This window comes from Protopterus annectens, chromosome 2.part0, assembly GCF_019279795.1.
Source record: "Protopterus annectens isolate FY-2018-M chromosome 2.part0, PAN1.0, whole genome shotgun sequence".
NCBI lineage: Eukaryota > Metazoa > Chordata > Ceratodontiformes > Protopteridae > Protopterus > Protopterus annectens.
This window is the reverse complement of record NC_056728.1, coordinates 143,033,770-143,058,481: the sequence shown is the minus strand read 5'-3', so window position 1 is coordinate 143,058,481 and position 24,712 is coordinate 143,033,770. Positions and strand designations below refer to the sequence as shown.

The 24,712-nt window shown below is 34.5% G+C and overlaps 1 protein-coding gene across 1 annotated transcript in view; it reads right to left on the bottom strand.

Moving 5' to 3' along the window:
• LOC122793005 (potassium voltage-gated channel subfamily H member 8-like) overlaps window positions 1-24,712 on the bottom strand; it is a 3,945,365-nt gene that overhangs the window by 1,169,725 nt on the left and 2,750,928 nt on the right. The window contains exon 8 of the mRNA XM_044060632.1: window positions 2,945-3,235. Within this exon, the coding sequence (XP_043916567.1) occupies window positions 2,945-3,235 (291 nt within the window). The remainder of the gene's footprint in view (window positions 1-2,944; window positions 3,236-24,712) is intronic.

The following is a 24,712-nucleotide window of genomic DNA, read 5'->3' as shown; positions in this document are numbered from 1 at the left end:
AGATCAGAATGTCCCACCATTTATCAGACATAAGACTTGAAGTACTCAAAACTCCACTGATGAAGCACCACCTGGAAAACTATGGACACACCAGATTCATCTTTCATATACGTTATAAACTGCAGACGCAGCCTGAGCAGGAATGCTCTCTTAGGGAAGATGGAGCTCCACTGGATCATCAAACTGAGTCCTTGTAAATCAACTGGACTCAGTCCTTCCATTTCTATCAACAAGGTTTTTAATGCTAAGAAAACTAAATCACAGTCTGTTTTATTGATTCTAGTTTGAGGGATCCAGGGTCGCCTCATTTGAATGGCTTTTTACCATGCTCACCATATTTTTGCAATAGCTATATGTTTGAAGTCAGTAATAAAGGTTGATTCTCATGAGCCTCATACAAGTGGGCACAGTAAACATGAATCACTCCATGTGCACACAAAAAGTCTGATTAAAAAGGTGGACACCTTATCATGTACACTACTATATTGATTTCTAAGATGGATCTGAAATAGGCATATGATGAAAGTATGTTTAAAATATTAGGGAATCCTTGGTAGCTTGAGCAGGACATTAAATTATTAACATATGGTTCTAATTAAACAGGGGAAAAAAAGAATGTTCCTACTCAAACAGGCTTATTGTTGTAAGATTTATTGTATAATGCAAGTACTGTAAGAGGATTAGCCAGTATGGTTACCCCACCCTATTGTGGAAATTTGGTTATATTCAAATTAGGTATATTTGGTCATAATCATATTAGGTGTATTTTACCTCCACCAATTAAAGCCCACACCTGGCTATTTTGACCCCTCCACTCACTAAGGTATTATAACCAGAGCAGAGCTTTCTGTAAAACCATTAAAATTTAACTGCAAGAACATTCATCCATCTGTGAGGACTAAATAGAACACTATGCAGTTGGAGAACTAAACAATGAGTTGACAAGACAGTCTGTAAACTCATAAAAGAATGCCCTCACAATATCTGGATCATGGTAGTCAAGGAGGAAACAGTAGCTTGCTCTTTTTCCCATGGCATGCTCAGTGAGTTGATAGTTTTAACCTTAACCTTACTCAGATGTAGCTTACCATAGAAGAAATCACAACCTTACCTTCCATTCCCCCATTACCCTTATCATGGGACTCCAAATCATGCACTTACAGTTTGCAGTTTGTACTTACATTATATCTTATTAATTTGTGTTTCTGTTTTTTCAGTAAAAAAAACAAAACAAAAAAAATGGCAGAGAATTCTAGGGCACAGCATCAGCCAGACATGGACTGGAATTCTTATCCAAGTAGATATCTGTGAAAAATACCAGGTCAGCATCATACAGCAGTGAATACTGATCTGATATTAGAATGAAATGCTCTTGGTGGGCAGCGATTACCAAGCCCAACTGTCTTGACTTGTTTGAATGCCAGGTTCTCCGAGTACCTTACTTTAGACAGAGACTTAGTATTATGCCATTTTGTTCCAGGGCAGTGCATAATCATGAAAACAACCACATGCTTTCAAACTGTCAGAGACCCCCACCCCCCGACATGCCATCACATTTTTAGCATGCACTCTGTATTGTTTTAAAATTAGGTTTTCCTCACAAGAATGAAAGGGGTGGAGTTCCAGGAGGACAGAGGTCATTGGAATAAAAAATCTAACATGACCCTTAAGTCTGTATGCGGTGAATTTCAGAGTAGATACAGTGATTATTTGTTAATATAAGACATAACATAAAACATGATAAATGGCATGAGAACAGTATAATAAAGCTCAGCCAGGTGCTGAGCACTGAATAGTGGGTAGTGAGCACATGCTCACCAGCCAGATATTTATAGGGTCCTTTGGTGAAGACACAGGAATAAAATATCTTTGGGCAAAGGTGCACATTTCTTAGAAAGTTTTCACTAATAAGGATGGCAAATTTCTGTACATGATGTCAGCAAAGCATGAGGCTGTCTAAGTAACCTTCTTTAGACCAAAAAAAAAAAAAACACAATGGACAATTAATGGACCTAGATACATCAGTGGATAAGATAAAAATTCCTTGAATTTAAACATCCAAGTCTTAAGCAATACTACTGAATTACACTGTTCAAGAAATAATTAAAATACAATTATTCCAAAATATAGTGCACATCATCTGAAAATCATAAATAAATGCCGGCCAAGTAATCCTGTGTTAATGATCCATACATTACGTTTTATGAATGCAGTAGTCAGGCTATAAATTGTAATTTTAGAAAAAACAGTGTAAACCCAGTAAAAAAAAAAATTGTGAAGTCTACAGTAATCCACTGCAGAAGTACCACTGTTAAGCCAACAAGAACGAAGCTTGCCATTGGCAGAAAATGAAATTCAACACAGTCTGCACTGCCCCAGATGCTGGTATAGTGTACAAATTGTAGAGCACAAACAATCAGGATATTAGCAGCATGTTAGCAGTTTTAAGTGAGCCAAGATCCCAACAGCACCTGAATCAGACAATGTATGCAGACAAAATGAGAAACTGAAGACCTAAACAGACTTGTAAAAAATACAAGATTTTAAGCATATACTACGTCTTGAACCTTTGAAAAAACAAGGAAAATTGTAGCTATTAGCAGTGTTGGGCTAGGCAAGCAAACACCTGAATGTCGATCATCACTGTAATATGCTCAATGGACTGCATAGTCTCTGTCATCAAGGCCTGTTTCTTTATGAAAAGTAAATACAGCTGTAATCAGTCATAAACAATTAAAAGGTCAGTGCAGATAAAGAATTACTTTGCTTGCTTATTTCTTTCTTAGTTTGCCTCCTAGCACTGCATTATCTGAAATAATGTGGCTGTGCAAATGATTTTGCTTAATGTCACCGGAATTTTAATTTGTTTAATGACACCCTTAATAGTTCTGTAAGAGGTTGATAATAAAAATTATTTTAAATTAAACTGCAGAAGGTTGCTTACCACCAATTAACATAGTGCAGATGGAAAATATCTTCTCTGCATCTGTGTTCGCAGAAACATTGCCAAAGCCCACACTGGTCAGACTGCTTAGTGCAAAGTACAGAGAAGTGATGTATGAGCTCCTGATGGCAGGGCCACCTTCCAGCTCCAGGGTGGTGCTGTTTACTGTGCTGTTAGTGGTGGTATTATCCGTCGATGCAGACACTGTGCTGTTACCAGATGTGGCTGTGCTTGCAGCAATAACAGTGAAATAAGGACTTCCAAGACGTTTTCCCAGCTCATGCAGCCAACCTGGAAAAGAAAGAATTGAGCTGCTTTTATGAAATTCCTTTTAAAGATCGACACACATGACTTACTAAGGAAGTATACCTGCACAGCTCCAACAGATACCAATTACCGCAAAATAAGATCTTAAAATACAGTAATATGCTTTTCAAGACTGCAGACCATGCACTTTTAATGCACTACCTACAAGCAAAACAGTTCTTTAATCTTCACATATCTGTTTTATGTAAATTTATTATTACTAAAAAGTAGAAGACAATGAAGAAATGTCTTGTCCCCTGATCATGTCTAAACCAGTATAAATTTCTTAAGCCTTGCACATTGTTATATAGTGATTGTTTAAGCACATAATATGTTAAAGGGTATACACTTTTGTGATTTAAAGAATATAGAACACCTTTCAGTGGGCAGGATACCTGGTACATTCCTAGAACAAAAATGCAAGAGCATTAAAAAGGAATTTAGCCCAATGGGTTGCATTATTCCTATTAACACATACATTTTATATGTTTTATTTAAATTGATATTGCAGGCATCAATTCTTTGATCTCTAAAAATTATTACAAAAGGACAATTCTCTAGTAGCAACATGAGTGAGCTAGTTGACCAAAACTGAAAATGAAGGCAGATGAACAAATGATGCATTCATTTCAACTGAATACTACAATATAAACATTACCAGTGTGACTTATGCCATGGATACTTGATTATAGCTGTTCTACAATGAAGTCACAAACCACTCTTCCCTTTACTCAAGTACTTAATTACTTATCTGAAAATAAATGCTCCATGTTAGCACATGCCATGAGTGAGCCTGCCAAAACTCATTAAAACACTGATTATTGGCTGGGATGAATACTCTGAAATTTAGCTGCAAGTTATACGTTTACTGACACCTGAAAATGGCTGACATTAAAGCTCTATATTTAAACAATTAGCGGTAAAACCAACTGTAAATATGAATGTTTTCATCTTTACATAACTAATAAATGGCTCAATGTGTACTGACAAAACCACTGTTAAAAAATAAATAAATAAAATACAAAAAATATAAAACAGCATCCTTGACTGGATCTTAACCACTTGCACTACACACATTTCTTTCATCTGGTAATATTCCTGATTCTGTCAATGACCATCATCCAATATTTGTCATCTAGGCTTAAAAAAAGACTCTTTTAACTGCACTTTCCTAGCAGTCCTAAATCCCCCATTATGAAGAAAGACAGCAAAAACAAACTCCATTCCCAGGTCACCCCAGAAACTTAAAAAAAATAATGACCACCAGAAACCATGGGTAGAAACAATGAAAAAGAGAGCAAACTCCTCAGTCTACACAACTCTTTGCCAGGCTCAGAAACCAAATCAAAAATATCATATTGAAAAAGCAAAGTTACGACCACAAACTTCAGTTTAGATTAAAAAATCAGCCTAAAATTCAAACAGGGAAATTGAAAGCAAAAAGAATACAAAATATATGCATTTATTGAATTGCTTCATTAAATGAACAAAATAGTTGACCGGTGCTATGTTAAAGAAGCAGTAAGAATATTTAAAATGCAATATACACCTAAACAACATAAAGAAACCTGATTCATTTTTACTATTTGCTTTTGGTTATAATGTTAGTGGATGTTTAGAATTAATATTTAAATTATAATTAAATTTACAAGACAGTATATTGCGTTTTCTACCTTTTAGAAACTACTTACACCTAAGAATGTTATCTGAAGGTACATTATAGAAGATCAGAAGTGAACAAATAAAGATAAATGCTCATTCTTATTAATATGGAAATGAAGCATCATAAAATGATTGTCTATATAATCATACATAAATACATATATAAACTGATATGAATTTTATAGGTACTAAACAATTCAAATTTTCTTCAGGGAATTTTTAAAATGTGTTTTGAAACTTTGACAGAGGAAAATAACTTGTCCAAAAACAGTGTAATTTGTAACAGATGAAAGTATGTCGGTACATTACATTTAAATTTAAATCTGAAGAAGATATGGTTTAATCAATGTCAATAATTACACCTCAGATCACAAGGCTATATATATATATATATATATATATATATATATATATATATATATATATATAGATAGATAGCTTATCTACATATATGAATATAGGTGTTTATGAATTTTGTAAACTATATTGCTGATATGCTGTCTGGGTTGTGAATGTTATATGGAAACGTTTAAGTATACATGCTATATATGTATATTATGTGAGAGAGGGGTGTATAAATTAATCTTAAGTGGCTAAAATGTATTTCTGTGGACTAGAATAAATGCTGAATAGATGATGCTATCAGTCTTTGGTAATGATAAAGCAATTGGCTATTTTGAATTTACTGTAATATTGTCAACTTGACAAAGTTTAAGAGAGATCTATTTTGACAGGTGATGAAAAATCTTAGATGTTTTTTAGATATATCTCTTTTATATAGAAGCATATAATGCTTGGTTTCAAGATATTTGAAAATTTTGGGGAAATTGACAAATTAATTAACATGTAGTTTTTATGCATTACTAATGTTGCAAGTTTTACTACCAGTTTTAGCAAATTATCGAATGGCTATTAATTTGTAAGGTAGTGATAGACAGATACTTAATTAATGTTTAAACACAGTGAATTAATATATAATAACTTGTAACATATGTGATTATACTGATTTATGAATATATAATAAATTGTATGATATGTGATTATACTGATTTATGAAATAATATATATATATATATATATATATATATATATATATATATATATATACATATACATATATATATATATATGTATACATATATATATATAGTTGGTTTGAAAATGTGAATGCTTATTTTACTGTTCATATTAATTTTAATGTTTAAGATGCTTAGGGAAATTGTCACTATTTTGGTCCTTTTTAAATAGACAGACCTATCTCATTTGATATTAAATGATTATAAGTTAATTGTGAAATAATTTTTAATCTTAAATAGACTATTGTAAATTGATGCTAGAAGGAGGCTATTTGGAACAATACTAAATACTGAATGAATTTTTTTTAGTGGTAGAAGCAGAAGAGTGGACAGAGGAGCATTAAGGATGTTGAGAGGGTGATTTGAATGACTATGTCATCAAATCAGGAATGATGCATACCATTTTAGGGGTTGTAAATATTTTTGTTATATTGTTAATGAGTGTTTTTCTATTTTTGTCCATAACAAAAAATGTTAAACTTAAATACAGCCAAGCTCATGAAAATTATTATTTAAATTTGCTAGACTTAACACAATTTAAAAATGACAATATAAAATGTATTTTCCTGAATATAAATGGTTTAAATAATCTAATGAAGAGAAGTAGTTTAAGTATCTTAAAATGAACAAAACTGATATTTTTTTTACAGGAAACACACCTAATAAAAAAAGATATTGATAAACTGCCATGCAAACAATATTCAGTACTTGTGGATTCATATCATAATGTTAAAAGGAGAGGCACCAAAATACTCTGGAAGAAATCATTAACTACACCTAAAGTGATTGATTTTTTCACTGACAAGTGGTATGATGGGATTAGTTTTACTTGAAATAGATAAGAAAATGTATACTTTTGTTAATATTTATTTGATTCCTGGAATTGGTTCTAAAGTAGCAAAAAAGTATTTAGACCTTATAGCTGTACATGAAAAAAGTAAAATCCTAATGGTGGGTGACTTTAATTGTATACTCTCAGAAAAGGATACCACCAAAGATAAGAAACCTAAAATATCTGCTACTGCTAAACAACTGAACAATTTTACCAATATGATAAATCTTAGAAATGTTCAAGAGATAAACTGGCAAATACCTTAATTTATACTAATTATTCTTATAGATGTGGAACCCAAACAAATATAAATAAAGTCTTTACATCTAATGGGTTATTTTCAAAAGTAGAAGAAGTGTCAATAACATATTGTCCTTTGTCTGATCATAATGCCATTATTTTTAAACTTAATCTAAAGCTCAATGAATTAATATTTTGACAAAGAATACTGGCATATATAGTTAAAAATTAAAGGATTTAGAGAATGGTTTCTTAATGAATTGAAATTTTTTATGGACACATAATAATGGTGAGGTCTCTAATGTTATTCTATGGAACACATTAAAAATCTATATTTATGGTAGAATGAGTTGGTATTTGCCAAAAAGAAAGGAATGATACAATGAATTAAATGTGCTTCAAACAAAAAAAAAACTTAAAATTAAAATTAAAACCATCTGATTGAGATACATCTGCAGAACTAAAAGCATTGAATCAAAGATACATAGAAATATTAAACCACAAAGCTGCAATAAAATTGGAGAAACTTAAGTTACAAACCTATATTGTAAATCCTAAAAATCTGCATAGAATAGCAATAAGACCAAAAAGATTAAGTAACGTGAATCATATTAAAGAAATTTCATATCAAGTAAATAGTAAACTTAAACCAAAATTTAAAAGACATTCTAGAAGCTTTACAAGCTTTTAGAAGCTTTTAGAAGACATTATGAAGACGCCAATAACAGAGATCTAATGCTAGATAATAGTGATAGAACTGATAGCTTTTTAAAGGAAAACATAAAACAAAAATTAACAAAAGAACAAGATGATAAACTAGATAAACCCATTACTCTTAGACAACTAAACAAACAATATAAAAAGTTGAAAAAAATAAGGCTCCTGGTTTAGATGGTGTAATCTCAGAACAATATAAAATAATTCTGGATAATATATTAACATTTGTAATAAATGTATATGATGAAGTTAGAGGTTCATTAAATATTCTATCTTTATGGAAACACTCTTTGATTTCCTCTATTTAAAAACAAGACAAAGACCCTAAGATATGTACTTTGTATTGGCTATTTTGACTAAAAGATTAAATAATGTAATACCAAACTTGATTAATGAACATCAAACTGGCTTTATATTGGGAAGAAAAGTACAAGGTAGCATCATCAGACTTTTATCTTTAATAGATCTTGTCAATAACAATAGAAAAGAACTAGCAATACTAAGTCTGGACATTGATAAAGCTTTTTATTTATTTATTTATTTATTTATTTATTTAAGTTTGATGACTGGGGAAGTCCAATGGGTCATAAAGAGCCTGTTTTCAGTGGAGGCCTGGGGAGAAAAGCTCCAAGACATTACATTTTATATGTTAAAACAGAACACAATAGTTCAAGCAGAAAGGTTAAACATTAAGTTATAAGACCTTAGTAGATTAACATTTAAACATATAGTTACTAGCCTTCAGTAGGTAAGGTGAACCTTGTACATGGAGGAAGTATCAGTATATTTATTTGGAAAGTATACTACATCAGATAAAAGAGAGAAGATCTGCCACTGGTAGGGGACAGATTGACTTTGGTTGAGATATAAGCAATAGTAGATGGTAAATGGAGAAGGTAGAAAGAGAGGGGGTTTGAAAGGGGTTATGTTGGAGTGTGACATGGGCATTCCCATTTGGAAGAAAGATGAGAGAATAGCTGAGATTTGAAATTGGTATGGTTTGGTAGGTTGTGTAGGTGGAAGGGGAGAGAGTTCCATTGTTAAGCTAAAAAGTAATTAAAGAATATAATTTTTCTTCAAGTTTTATAGAAATAATAATGAAATTATATAATAATACATTTTCTTTTGTCAGAATTGGATCTTTTCTTTCTAGTTCTTTTAAAATATCAGTGGACATCCTTGTTTTGTTCCCTTTATCTCCACTACTTTTGTCTTATCAATAGAACCCTTTGCTACATACATTAGAATTAATAATAGAATAAAAGGTTTTCTGTTAATGATAATTATAATTCTAAAATCCTATTATTTGCAGATGATGTTTCGTTAACTAACAATAATATTGAATCTTCCCTAGAAAATATTACTAAATCAATAAAATACTTTTAGAAAATCTCTGGATTAAAATTTAATCATAATAAAACAGAAACGATGTTAATAAATAAAAAAATTACATCCACTTTAAAAAATTATAACTAATTTAATTTGGAAAATAAATAACTTAATTATTTAGCAAGTAAAGTAAAAACTAAATGGAAGGAAACAGTATCATTAAATTATAAAAGTTTAATAGCTTTTCAAAATTAGTTGAAAGCTGTGATAGAATTTTCTTCTCAATGGAAGACAGACTTATACTAATAAGAATGATAATATTACCTAAAATATTATACCTTGCTCAGTCATTACTCATATTACTGCCCCCCAAAAATATTAAAAGGTTAAATACTATACTATTAAAATTTTTGTGGTATCCTCAAAAGCCAAAAATATCCTATGATTGGCATATTAAAAGTTGGGAAGAAAATGGTATTGGATTCCCTAATATTGATCTTTACATTGAATCCACTATCTTAAACATTGTGAGTATTTGGCTAAATTCAACATATAGCCCACATTAGAAATGCCTACATGAACTAATTTCAGCTTTGAATACAGTAACTAAAGCAACCTTTAATGTTTAACCAAATATTAATATAATGCATTGGTTTCTAAAAGGCTATTGTATGCATAATAGAAGCATCACTGCTTATACTTTTGGTGTCAAATATATTTTATATATCTGTAAAACAGTAATGGGCAATAATTATTTTGTTAAACAACTATTGCTCTTGATTTTTCCAATAGCTTATATTGTTGGTTGTCTGGAATCTTTCAACATAAGTATAATAACTAATGTTAGGAAAACAATCTAAACCTCTGGTACCAGTCCTTAGATGGAAATAAAATAAATACTGTAAAACACTTTTAGCCAGATATAATATAAATAATACTAGTTGGTTAGATATGCAGACTTTAAGAAAATTCATAAACAATAATTTATAAATACCAGTAGTTAAGAACACTAAACCCATTCCTAAAATATTAGAATTCATCTTTCAGATTGATACTATCAAATATAAGAATAAATCATACTTATCAATAATTTACAACATTTTAAGAACTAAACTTGTGGGTTTTGTTGCATCTCATTGGGAATATTCTACAAAAATAAACAAGGAAACATTTTCAGAGGTCAATAAAAAGTTATATATACAGTCTGTAAGCAGCTCCACATCATCCATTTATTGGAGAATTTTTACTTGGAAGTTTTTACATGGAAACTTTTAAACAACATAAAGTAGCACTTTTTTATAAAAAAGAAAATTTAAGATATTGGAGATGCAATAGTAATTTAGACACAGACTGGAAGCATATGATTCTGAAATGTCAAAAGGTTGTCCCATTCTGGAAATAATTCAGAACTTTTCCTAAAGCCTTACAGTCAGACAAATGTAATATAACAGATTCTTTGATTTTAGTTAATGTTCCAATTCCAGATCCTATTCCTAAAACTCAAGTGCCTCTGCTATATTCTATCCTGGCTATTGTCAGAAAGCTTATTACAGCAAATTGGAAGAGTAAAAATTTCCTCTCTTTTTCAGAGTTTACTTATCTAGCAACAAATGTATGTAATAAAGAGTTACACACTTTGCATAACATAACTATAAATGTTACTCAAAATAATCTATCTTGGCAAAAACTTAAAGACCTATTAGAAAAGTATTAATGTTGTTATTTAATATTAGTTTTTGTTATGGACATTGTATATAGTTTTCCTTTTTTGTTTCATTTTATTATTAAATTATGTAATTTAATTAATGTTATTTTAAAATGCAATAAAAATATATAAAAAAAATAATCTGAAATAGTACTCAGCCACCATCAGTAAGCCATCAAAGCCACGTAAGAAAACAATGCCAAATCATCTCACTCAAGAAAATTATTAGAACATTGCTTGTATCTTTAACACATTTTTCATACAAATGACAACAGAAATCACTAAGCATTCCAATAAACTCCATCTAAGTAATCTAGTGCAACCTCCTAACAGACAGTTCAGATTGTAGCTTGTAAATATAAACAGTATATTAAAAATAATAAACTGCAGAAACTAAAGCCTACCACCAAAGCAAAGACAATCTCCATCAGAATTTTTACAACTAGCCACCAATGCCATTTCCAAAAATCCTACATCATGATTTCACCAACTACAAACTATCATCGTCTTATCATCCCCCTTCCAAAATACTATTAAAAATCTTGCCAAAACAACTTTTCCACCATCTCACAGTCTGATTTATCTCATTCAGAATGGCTTCCAACTAAATCACAGCACTGAAAGTGAATTATTAAATTTAGAAATGTTAATCAACCAACTCAAAAAACAGAACCTCCTTTCTGCATCTATTTTCTTTGAATTCCCTAAAACCTTTGACACGGTTTCTTACTCCTTCACTCCTCTCACTAGACTAGCCAAAATGGACCTTAGCTGTAAAAACATAACATGATTTGACAGCTAACTATCCACCAGATCTCAAGCCATGAGATGGGATTAAACATATTTTGGGTTTGCACCCAATGCAATAGGTGCTCCTCCAAGGCTCAGTACTATCCCCATATGACATGTTTGTAAATAATATATAACCTGTAGCCGACAGTGCAAAACCAGTGCAATATGCTGACAACTATGCTAATTTGTTCTGCCAAAACCTTTACTCAACTCTACTCTACTAATAAGTACTCAACAAACATTCAGCAGATTGTAACAAAGGTTAGTAGGTTCACAACTTTTATTAAACACAAGCTGATTAACACTGGAATCTGGCACCTCAGCCAAACAACTCACACAAATCTGTATAACCTCTCAAAATAACACACCCAAAGAAGTAGTAACATACACATAAAAACAGTTTAATTACATCCTATCTTAAACTAAAACAAAATCAACACACTGTATATGTGCCAAACCATCCTAACTGATCTAACCTGACTAAACACAGCCTCATTCCTGCTTTATCTAGTCTTCTCTAATAATCTTCTGTTCTACCATTCCCAAAACATAACTGCTTAAGCATGAGCAAAGCTACAATAAAATTGACAAATTTGCTGCTGCCTTTCCTAAAATAACTCACCATTGCAAAGCTTTGCATAAGATTAGGCAGCTAGAGCTAAGATATACTGTAACTTTCAATCCACTAAAGACAATACACATAATCTGTGCCAACTGCCCTGAGAGGAGAAATAAACCATTCACAATTTCTTTAAAAACTAAAACTTTGCATCGCAAACAGTGTGAACCGCCCCTGCCCCTGTTCACAACAAATACCTAACTCATTCTGCATATCTACTAACCTCTTATTTCCCATAGCCTAAACCTATAGTCACTTTTATATTCCCTTTCCATATTTTAACATCTAATGCTACCTACAAAAACAATCTATCTCCATAACATCAGTTTTCTGGTGCTGTGCTCATGAGGGTAATATATGCCATGCAATTGTTATTGTATAATCCCAGGTTTTTACTTTGAATAAGAGCAACAGATTATCTTCCATTACATCTTACACCCGACAGTGTACTTTTCTGTGCATTGGACAACTTTCTTACTAATATATGTTTAAACTCTCGCTGTATTTTGTAAATCCAATTTCCTTTTATATACTAAACCTATACTTTGCATAATGTGCTTTAGAGCTGTTATCCCTGAGCCTGTTCTAAAAATGGGCTTTTGCTCTGGCAGAACATTGCAGTTAATAAATGGAAACAGAGAAATTATCAAATGAATGAATGAATAATTAGCCAAATTCTGATGTTTAAGTTCATAGGTTCATACTAAGCTTACTGCCCTTGCGAGCCATTTTAAGCCTAGCCAATTATCCCTTGTGAGACTCAAACTCTGCACCTTGTGTTTGTAAGGCAAACACTTTAACCATTAGGCCACCCTCCCACTCGACTGGGTTATTGGTTAATGTTCCAAATATACACTATGTTATATTCCAGCAACAGAAACCCTTGAGAGGTACAGAATGGATTATGCATACAATACTTTTATCAGATGAGTTTGTATGGCCTGAGAAATGTAACCTTCCACTTTGGATAAAACATGTTGGCAATTTTTATATAAAAATGGTTTGAAATGACTGTTATTGTTTTTGTCTTATATTTTCTAACATTTGCTAAGAATTCTCTGCATAACTATTCTACTTTTCACTGTTTTTTTTTGTCATATTTTTAACTTTTAATGCAGTGCATGGTATACCCCTCCTCATGGTTAGTCTGGTACTTTTCTGATATTCCTCATAATGACAGTACATTGAAGATACTTTTAATTCCTGTTTTCATTTTTTTCTGTACTGATTAACTGACAGCATGGGTTATGGATATGAGGATTGCCAGGTAGTGTTACTGCTTGTCCCATGTCTGTACCACCTGAAAAATGCAAGTATTCCACTAAAAAGTAGAAATGTTTCATAACAAAGACTTTTATCACAGTGATCCAAGTTTTGTTTTATTCTGTGTATTTTAAACCAGCAGGTGAATACCTATCTTTCCCAATTGCAACGCAGTTTGTAGTTCTTATATCTACATGAAAGTTACACTGCTTTTAAAAATTCTTAATAAATTTATAACTTCTTTTGGTTTAATCACTCAATTTTTGAAATATTAAGTATAGTACTCATTATAAACAGTATATGAAATTTTAACTGCCGTGCTTAATTACACATTACATACCCTTTTGGATTTCTGTCAGTTCTCAAGCTACTGGATAAGTAAGAAATTAATCTGTTATGTTTGTAATAAGGTTTGGTTTGCCCTCAACAAACAAAGCCATTAACCACATAAGCCAATGTGAGTTTTGTGTTGAGTTTCTTATGACAGTTTTAATTACACCAAAATAAAAAATAATTTATTTCACTGAGGAAAACAGCTCACAATTAACCATAATAGTATACAGTACACTCTGTTGTTAAATGTTTACCTAAATGAGCACAAGTCTGCATTATTGAAAATGTCTAATTTTGTTAAGCTGTATAGAATTGAATAAGATGCTACCATTCCAGAAATACCATTCCAGATCCAGCAAGCATTTTCATAGTTAATATTTCTTTAACTGTACAATTTAATAGAAGACATTTTATTCCTTAAAAAGGTCATGCAAATTGGTTAAAATTGCTGTTAGTATTTAGACTATACAGTAACCACAGAGACAGTCATAGACCCTAGTTTTGCAGATTTGGTGACAGATTGAAAGAGAGGTTATCTGAACAATTCTTATTTCAAACAATGCATTTATTGTTGCATTCCTTTTGTAGATAATCCTGTTTTGATCTAACAAACTACAGTACAAGTTCTGTGTTACTTCAGGGATTTAATTAATAATTCCATGTCTCTTTGTAAGTTTGATATGACTTTTTATTTCAACGAGCAGTTATGTTGCCCTAACTCTATAGAAGAATATAGATAACTACAGGCTTTTCACAAATTTTCTTAAGAAAGAAATCAATGGTATTTCTTTTCTGGACAGTGAAATTAAGCACTCCATAAAATGGTGAAACATCTGTTTGTCAGATATTATTGTCATGCGTCTAAAGACAGGTCATTAAAAAGTGAATAAACATAAAATATGTTTTTAGCTAGATATTATTCTGATCAGTGAGATGTTTCTTGAAATGTCTCTTTGTTGAAAAGACAAATTATCACCCCATTACCACTTACGTTATAGACAGGTAATTGTAATCACCAGGTAACCTGAAGCCTAAGATCACTGTGGATATCACCAATAGAACACATACCACTGACTTCAAATGTATTACTAAAGAAAAATAGAATATATGGAAATGCCATGAAAGTATTCTGCAAACCAACATTTTTCAAGAAATAGAATAACAATTTGAAACAAATATGTGAATGAAAACAGGGATTTTGGATGTTGGTAAATATAGTAAAAAAGAAACATGCTCACAAATCTTTTGTGGCAACTGTTGATTTATCATGAACAGCCTCCTCCATTTTGTGGCAAGCTACATTAGTATAATTATAGATGAAAGTGGTCACTTCAATTATTTAATGCTGTCATACAAACATTGCATACATTGTACATTGTCTTAAATGTGATTACTTTTATATTCTGGTAAAATGAGCAAGAGGCTCAACATCCAGGATTACAAGCATCATTATAATACTAATAAAAATGGCACTTGTAACAGCAGTTTGCAATATGTGCTTCATTGAACCCTTGTGACTCATCTGTTTTCAATCATATCAATTTGCTTGAAAAATAAAACTTCACTGTTATGATTGTTTAGTGAATCTAATGAAGTCCATTGCACCTGGGGACAAAAATGCTTGCATGCATGAGAATAGTGAAGAACTTTTACTGGATTCTTACTTTTGTGGATTTTGTTTTATTACTATCTCAAACAGACTTTCTCCAGAGCATAAGATTTTCATTGCTTGCATGACAGATGTGGCAGATAAATTAGGTTTTGCAGAACAGGATGAGCAATATACAGAGAAATGTTTTCACAGTAGGAGATCATGACAGTCTGTTTTCTTTTTTATATAGTGATGGTGGAGGTGTGAAGCATCATTAATGTAGGACAGCATAATAGTACCATATTGTACTATGTAGCTGACACTCATCATTCTAAAGACCTGCAGCAGACATTACTTTTGCCATTTACATTGCCATTTTAGACATTGCCTTACTGTACAAGCCTTACAGAACATTTTGGAAGACTAGCCCATATAAGGTTCAATAAGGTCATAAAAAGTCTGCTACTTAGTAGATATGATTTCTCAGGGGCAACAGACAAATGTTTGGTGAGCAGTAAGTCAAGATATGCCATGTTCTCACTGTCAGACTTTTGGCTATCCTGAGAGTTCTTGAGGCATGAGATCATGGGAATTACTTGTTGATCAGGTAAGAATGAAACAAATGATTGCATAAGATTATGTGCTGATTTGGGGAGTTTCATCCTTCTACAGTGTTCTGCAGCCTTGGAGCTGGTATATATAATTTTGACAGTGACTGGATATAGGGTCTTGCACTTCAGCATAAAAAGCACATGTTGTTTTTGTGTCTTTTGGCTTATCCCAGTTAAGGGTCGCCACAGCGGAACTCCGGTCCGCTAATGTTTGGTAGTGGATTTTTACGTGCCGAGTTACCAGCCCTGAGGCACAACCTTCAATGAAGGCACGTCCATTCACGCATGCCTCCACACAGAAGACATTCTAGCTGAGAATCGAACGTGACAACGTCTTGCTGTAAGGCGACAACGCTACCACAGCACCACTACCACGGCATAAAAAGCACATGTAAAAATGTTTATTTTGAGCTGCTCCATTGAATTACATGTAATGGAGAGCTTTTAATTTTTTTTAGCAAAGACTTGGGATTGTAGTAGAACCCAGAATTCCATTCCATATCTTGATGATGTTAACTGACACTATTAGAAAGGCTAATCCCTGGAGTTAAAGGAAAAAGGTCGAGGACAAATCAGTTCAAAAGCACACATACTGAGAAATTAAGCAAGCATTGTCACATGCAATAACCTTGGGATTACAGCATTATTCTCAACCCTTTTATTTGTATTTTTTACAGAGATGATGAATTTTGTAATGTTTTCATTGCTAAGGATCACAGATGGAAATTTTGACCTATGACCATTTTGGAAATTGCTGGCCCACAGTTTTTGGGTTGTGGAGGTAACTGAGTTAATTACGTCAGAACAAATCCTTCTATATACACCTCACCTTACATTTGGTAGATGTACTGAACAAAGAGAAGCTGAAATCAAACTCTGGCAAACTGCTAAGTGGGAGCGCATCCTAATAATGAGGGTAGGTCTGTAAAGAGTTTATGAGGACTCCTTGGCTTTGTCTCACCCTGATATGCACTTATCTGTAGAGGGATCCTGATACTCTAAGGTTGGGTAACCCCATGCCAGGTGGGAAATGGTTGTTTACTGGACAGATCAAAAGGATGGCTAACTTGTCAGGACTAATTACTGTAAAGCGAGCAGAACTAGCAGTCATGAGTAAAGTACTGTGAGAAGTGAGAAAGAAGCGAGTGAACATTTCACTGATCCCATTTACTCAGAATCCTAGGATTATTTAAATGCTTGGAGAAGAAGAAACTAAATTGGAGCAGTAAGGGAAGTAAAGAAACAGATACAGAGGGTGAAGGCATTAGCTAGAATGGCTATACTGTTAAAAGCTCACCAGAATGAAAGAAAGACAGTAATTAGAACATATAAATCAAAATTCAGACTGTGGCAAAGACTGCATGTGTGACTAAGAGAGCAAAGAACTATCTGCCTTTCTGCTAATCACTTTGCTGTTTATTAATGTAGTTTCAACTCACCAAGATGTAGAGGAATATGAAAAACAGGGAGAAAGTACAGATTCAATGGGAATCTGGAAGATTCCATCTGGTGTGGCAATGGTGTTATGTTATACTGCAAGTTAGATTAGAAATAAGACATTTATTCATGGTGAAATACTATAAAATATTATAGGATAGTACTCAGGAGTAATGGCTGTATATGTTGGTAAACAGATAAACACAATATCAGCTCCTTTTATGGGCTAAAAGCCACTTTATTAAAATAAAACTATAAAAGTATTTTAATAAAGTGTTTTTTAGTCCATATTAAGGAAGTGATGTTGTGCTAATTAGTTTTGGTATACAGTTCCTTGGTTTGTTTTATTGAGGTACCATATTAGTAAACAGTATAATGCACGACACGTGCTTGGTACAAAGTGAGGAAACTTATTCATGACTGGCATCAGTTGAGATCCAAGGAGCAACTGGAAAAGGTATAAACATAATTTAGCTTTCATTTCCAAGAATGACAGGAAGGTATATCATTTAGTGACTGCAGATTGGTTTACTTGATAGGTGGAAGCTTTTCTACCTGATATTGTTCTGCTACCATTGCTGAAGATGTGTGTACTAAAGATTGCACCCAGGTGAAATTCTGCAACATTTGGATTCAGAAGAATGTACATGTTTTGCAGGTATTTAGATTGGAACAGCAATTTCACACACTGCATCATATTCATATTTCAGAATTTATGAAACATTTATCAAACTATACAGCAGGGAATTACAGCAGATATTGGGAAGGAATGAATATATGCCTTACACGACACTGCAGTAAAAATTCAAGCTGCTCAGAATGATTTTCTAGGGTTGACTTCTTATGAGTTAGTTGCTGATAGGGAAGTGCTGGAGAGGTGGGTGAATGTGGAAATTGGGTCTTTCTAAGATTAACTTAGACAATACGCTTCCCATGTGTGCAAGCAGCTTAAAAGTTTAAGACAATAAGCTGAAGATAAAAAGCACCAACATGAGGTCACATGATCATGAACCATGAGTGGTGGGATTCGTTCTCTGCTCTGGGTGGGGTATGAGGACCTGCTGGCCTGGTAAGACTACAGTGATCAAGGTCAAATCCAGTCCTGTTGGTTGTTAACACTTGAACCCATATGGAAGGCATACCTTACAACCTCTTAGTGCAAGAAATCTGGACAAGTGTAAAAATAATATATGGAAAAAAGTCCCAAAATCGGGACAAAGTATAAATATTACTCATACACTTAAAAAGTTGCTAGAACAACAGGATTTGAGTTATCAAGCATTTTTTTCTGAAGGATATGAAGTCTAAATCTTATTTAGGGACTTCAGACCTCAGTGATTTGTCAGAAAACCACACATTTTAGAAGAAAAGGTAAAAAAAATATGATGCAAAAATCTGGATTTTCTAAGAAAATCTGGACAGTTTGGAGATATGGCACTAGAGATTGTGACATGGAGTTAATAGAAGAACTACAGAAAGCCACTTCTTACTTTTTCCTTTAACACTGGAGACAATAGAGATGTTAAATTTCTTGATTTAATTTCTGTTCATTAACAGTATTAGACGGTTGACAAATGAATCCATAGGCCAAAGTTTTTTTTTTTTTGCGTCTCTAAGGAAGGGTCTAAATCGAGTCTCTCAGTTATTAATATGGGGACCATGTATGCTCAGACCACCCACATAATGAGGTAATATGCTTGAAACTTCTCTTCTTCCAGTTTGGAAATGATAAAATTATACTTGCTTATTTTAAGTTGTCAGAAACTTGTGAAAAATCAAGTCAAACTTATTCCATTAAGCAATGGAGTTACCAGACAGATTCTAAAAGATAGCAAGCATTACTAGCTATTTATTATGTCTGTCACTCGTAAAAAGCTATTACTTGTATCACATGCATGTTTGTATTGTTAGTGAGGTTCATTTTAACTTAAACGATATACAATATGGTTCTTTAATTCACTCATATTGACATCACTAATTGCAATCTGTTGTCATCAATGCCAACCTCTCAAATCGAGCAGGCAGGTATTTAATATATTATATGTCTGCTAATATGAAGTTCTTCAAATGAAGAGTGTACTCACAGATATTTTTAATCTTGCTAGTGAATTTGCACTATTTAGCAGCTGATTCTGTGCTTGTTCAGTTTAATGCCTGTTTTTTTTACATTTAATGTCTTGTTTTTTTCTTTGCTAAGTTGCAGATAATCACTGTGGAGTTTGCTAACGTGGACATATTTCATACCTCAGCATAAGTGATGGCAAGTGCAAATTGCTTAAAAGCTCTGTAATGTGTTAAAAATGAATGAACTGTTTTATTACTTGTCCAAAGGATTGCAGATATATTTGTAGTGAGCACCAAACTTATTTTGTTAGGATTCTACAAGGTGAATAAAATGATTACCCTATGCCAATGGAAGCAGGTACTAGACATTTAAAATATGGAGAATCTGAGATTTTTTTCTGGATTCAGTGAAATTTGCAGTACACTATTCTTGTAAATTGCATTATTATTTATAATTCTGAAAATGAATGTGTATGTGTGTGTTGATACCAAATAATGTTTACATCATATAACAGAAGATAATATACACTTGCACTCTAAAATACAACACTAAGATATAATGTCCTTATTTGGGGATTGGGATAGTAGGTACAGGATGACTTGAGCAAGTACAATTATGTATGCTAATTTTGGATCAAGAATTGACACATTAAAAAAAATAAGGGTGGTATTCCTAAACACTGTGCATTGTGAAGCATTGCAGGCTGGTTCATTAAAGCGGTAACACAATAACACAATGATTCTTACCTCACTGTGTACGCATTACACCTTATGCATCGAGTACATATGCAAATTACTCCCTCTTTCCCTGAATGAATGCCAGTCATAAAGGTAAATGCATTGGAGTACTGGCTGGTCCCATGAGGTAACCCACAGGAATACAACTGCATACAATTCAAAGGTACTAAAACTGGCATCACATTCCCACCCCTGCTAAAATGTTACTCAGTTGGCAGAGATGAGCAATGTATTACAAAAGTAATAATTAAAAAAAACTCTGATGATATGACATGATGGTGGAACACAGTACAGTAAGGTACATTGTTTTTTATTGAGTAGCTACATTTCCATGCTTAGTAACATATAAGATGTCTTACTGGGTCACCTGTCAACCAAATATTTATTACCCTTCAGCAATAGCTCAGTGGTGTTCCACATTATTCAATACATGGGTGGATGGCATACTGTTACAGGACCACCACTGAACATACAGGAATTTCATAAAGTAGAATGATACACTGGCAACTTGACTTTGTATTCAAAGATCACATTGCAGGGTATGTATGCTACTGCTCTACAGGATATTTAAATGGCAGTAAGCTGAAAATTCCTGCATAGACAGTAATTGCAGTCGGGGGTAGTCTCATTCATTGATATCCTGTTACTGCCTATTTAAGTGGTACATTTTGGAATATTTTCTGCTTAAAACCTGAGCTTTGGCCAGCTAAGATCTAGCTGTATTCAACTGGACGTATAAGAGAATTTAAGTACCTTTTATCTGCACTTTTTTCAAATAATACAGCACTTTAATTGATTTATTTGTGTTGCATTGAATATTAACTGAACTGGAAGTTTTGACTCTGTTTTTTCAGTTAGTGTTTGCTAGATTTTATTGCCTGTTAGAATTCCTGCATAGACAGTAATTGCAGTCGGGGGTAGTCTCATTCACTGATATCCTGTTACTGCCTATTTAAGTGGTACATTTTGGAATAGTTTCTGCCTAAAACCTGAGCTTTGGCCAGCTAAGATCTAGATGTATTCAACTGGATGTATAAGAGAATTTAAGTACCTTTTATCTGCACTTTTTTCAAATAATACAGCATTTTAATTGATTTATTTGTGTTGCATTGAATATTAACTGAACTGGAAGTTTTGACTCTGTTTTTTCAGTTAGTTCCCCACCCACCCCCTGGTTTTGTTTTGGTGTTAATCTTGGTGGCTTTGAAATTGTCCGCCCCTCTTGTAAATTTGTGTTTGGATACTCCTTCTGGGCCCATCTCATTTGCTCACTCAACTGAGTGCAGTGAGATCATATTCTGATTTCAGGCACTCCTGCTGTGTACAAAGAGAGCATCTGGGAAAGAAAAAAAAATTAAGCTTGTTTCCTGCCTTTCCTGAAAGTGGTCTAGACTGTTTGTAGGTTTCTAAGCCCCCAAGCCTTTCTGTGTTGGAGGGGAGCCTTCTAGCTTAATTTTGTTTCTTAGAACTAGCCAGTTTTCTAGTTTCAGCACTTAGATCTGTTTCTTTGAACTCAGCACTTGTTCAGAACTCGTAAGCACTAAATAAGCTGCAAATTACTACAGCACTCAACTTTCCTCACTTGTCTGGAGGAAAGCAGTTTTTAGTACATAATAAATAAGCACCTATCCAGGCATGTCTAAAGGTCAGCTCCCGGTGATTTCTCCTGTCTACCTGATGAATCTGGGCATCTTGGGGCAATGCAGCAATTGCCTCATGTACACAGACAACCCACTTCTCCTACCACCCAACACTACAGTCTGTGAGAGATGCACTTATATAGCCAAACTGGAAGCAAAGCTCTCTTCACCCAAGACTGGACTAGACAGTCAAGAGGAGAAGGTAAACACTTGCACCACACCACACTCATCACATAGTCCCTCAAAACCTACACCAACAAAACACACACACACACAGAAACACAAAACATGCACCTACATTCACGGAGGCTCTCAATAAAAACCTGCTCAAGCATCAGGGACCTCTAAAGCAGAAACGCAAGCAAACTCCACCCCCCAACACAACCCAAATGGCACATAGCCCACAAACTCAGTGTGCCACTCAACCACAGCCCATAAGGCATAACGTACCCAACACTCTAGTCATAGGTGACTCTATAGTCAGGCACAATGATGTTCCACTCACCAGGCTAAACAAGGAGAAAGTTACTGTCAGCTGCCTGTCAGGTGCCAGGATCTGCCACATAACACATGCACTCAGGTCACTCCACAACAAGTACAAATATGACACTGTCATTGTCCATGTTGGTGTGAATGACCTGAGACATACCTCCCTGGACTACATGAAAAGAGACATGAAGGAGCTCTCTGATCTTGTAGTCCAGGCAGGTATGACCCCAGCCCTGAGTAGCATCCTGCCATCACCCAGAATGATACCACAGTACAAGGACAAAATGATTGACTTCAACAACTGGTTAAGCTTCTGGTGTCATTCTAAGGGGATCCAGTATTTGCCTGCCTGGGATGACATGATCGACAGACCACGATGCTTTGCCAGAGATGGCCTGCACCTGTCACCCTTGGGATTCTGGATACTGGCTAAGGCTCCTGCCACCTTTATAGTGCCTTTTTTAGGCAAGGTTCAAATGACAAATTCACCACCGTAACAGGTACAAGCAAGCAAAATCTGAGGGTAATGCTACTCAATGCTAGAAGTCTAAACCTCAACATGCACTCACTCGAGGCACTCCTTAAAATGGAGAACATCGACATCCGTGTAGTGACAGAGACCTGGTTCAAAGCTCCAGAGAGCACCTCTGCATTACCAGGCTATAATTCAGACCACACCTTTTGGCCACCTAACCTGGAATGAAGCACTAAAGGTGGAGGCGTGTCCATATTCATTAAGGATAGCCACACCTCCAGGCTAATTGCACAGCATAATGCATCCGAGATCATCCAAGTGCAACTAACTCTGGGCAAGACCGCAATCCAAACTGTAGCTTGCTACAGACCCCCCCACCATGCCCCAGGATTCCCACTCCTCATTTCTTGATACACTGGAAAGTATTAGGGTTCAACCCAACACCCTAATAATGGGCGATTTCAACTACCCCACCATTAACTGGGAAAACTACTCATGTACTAACTGTTTTGCTCAACGTTTTCTGGAATTCATAAATTCCAATGCCTTGGATCAACTTATTCACACCCCCACCAGGGGCAGCAGTATCCTATACCTGGTCATTACCAACATGGGCAACCGTTGTTCCACACCAGAGGTCAATTCCTCATTGGGAAGATCCGACCACAAGCTAATCTCCCTAGACATCCACATCCCGCCCCCACCCCCAATTAGGGAAACCACTGTAAAAAACTTCTCCAAAGCCAACTTCACACTTCTTAAGACAGAAGTGGCAAACTTCATGAAACCCATGCAGATGGACAATAGAGGTACGACTGCTAAATCCTACACAAATGCACTTTATAAGCACTTGCATGAGTGCATGGATCATGCTATCCATAATAGAACCAAGATGCTATCCTGCAAAAAAAGGAAGCCAATCTGGTGGTCCTCTGCCATAAACAAACTCTACAATAGAAGAAAGAAACTGTTGCAAAAAAGAGTAAAATCCCATGACTGGAGGAACTCCTTGGTTAACCTCAGTAAGAAGCTGAGATCCCTCATAAAATTCTCCAAAGCTAGTTACGAAAACAAAATTGCCACTGACTCTAAAGACAACCACAAAGCATTCTATAGCTATGTCAAGAATCTCAATGGCAGCACTCAGATCTGCTCTGAGTTACAGCACAATGGCATTAAATATACAGAACCAACTGATATTGCCAACATCCTGGCAGATAGGTTGAGTGTTAACTTTACCCCCTCTCACCCCCTAGAGGGCCCATCTCTATACCAGAAGAATTCAAAGTTCCTGTAATGACAGCTGCACAGGTAAAAAACACACTCTCTAAAGCCAAGAACACAGTATCCATGGGACCTGACAATATCCCAGGCTGCGTTCTACATGAACTACAGAATGAACTGGCACCCCCTACCTAAGTACCATGTTCAATCATAGCCTCACCTCAGGCTTTGTGCTCACTGAATGGTGCACCGTGATGGTTATCCCACTCCACAAAGGGGGAGCCATGATGGACCACGGGAACCAATGCCCCATTAGCCTGACGAGCCTGGTCGGTAAGGTCATGGAACGTATCATCATGGAAATCATAAACAAAGACATAGGTAATCTTCAAACTCTGGACCCTACCCAGTTCAGGTTTGTAAAAGGCAGATCATGTCTCCCAAACCTGATTGACTACTTTGAAGCAGTCACCAAAGCCATAGATGAGGGTAAGGTGGTTCACACAGCTTATCTAGATCTCGCCAAAGCTTTAGACACCATCCCCCACTTTGGAATTATAGATAAGCTCACTAAACTAGGTATAAACCCCTATGTCACAAGATGGGTTGCCAACTGGCTCACGGA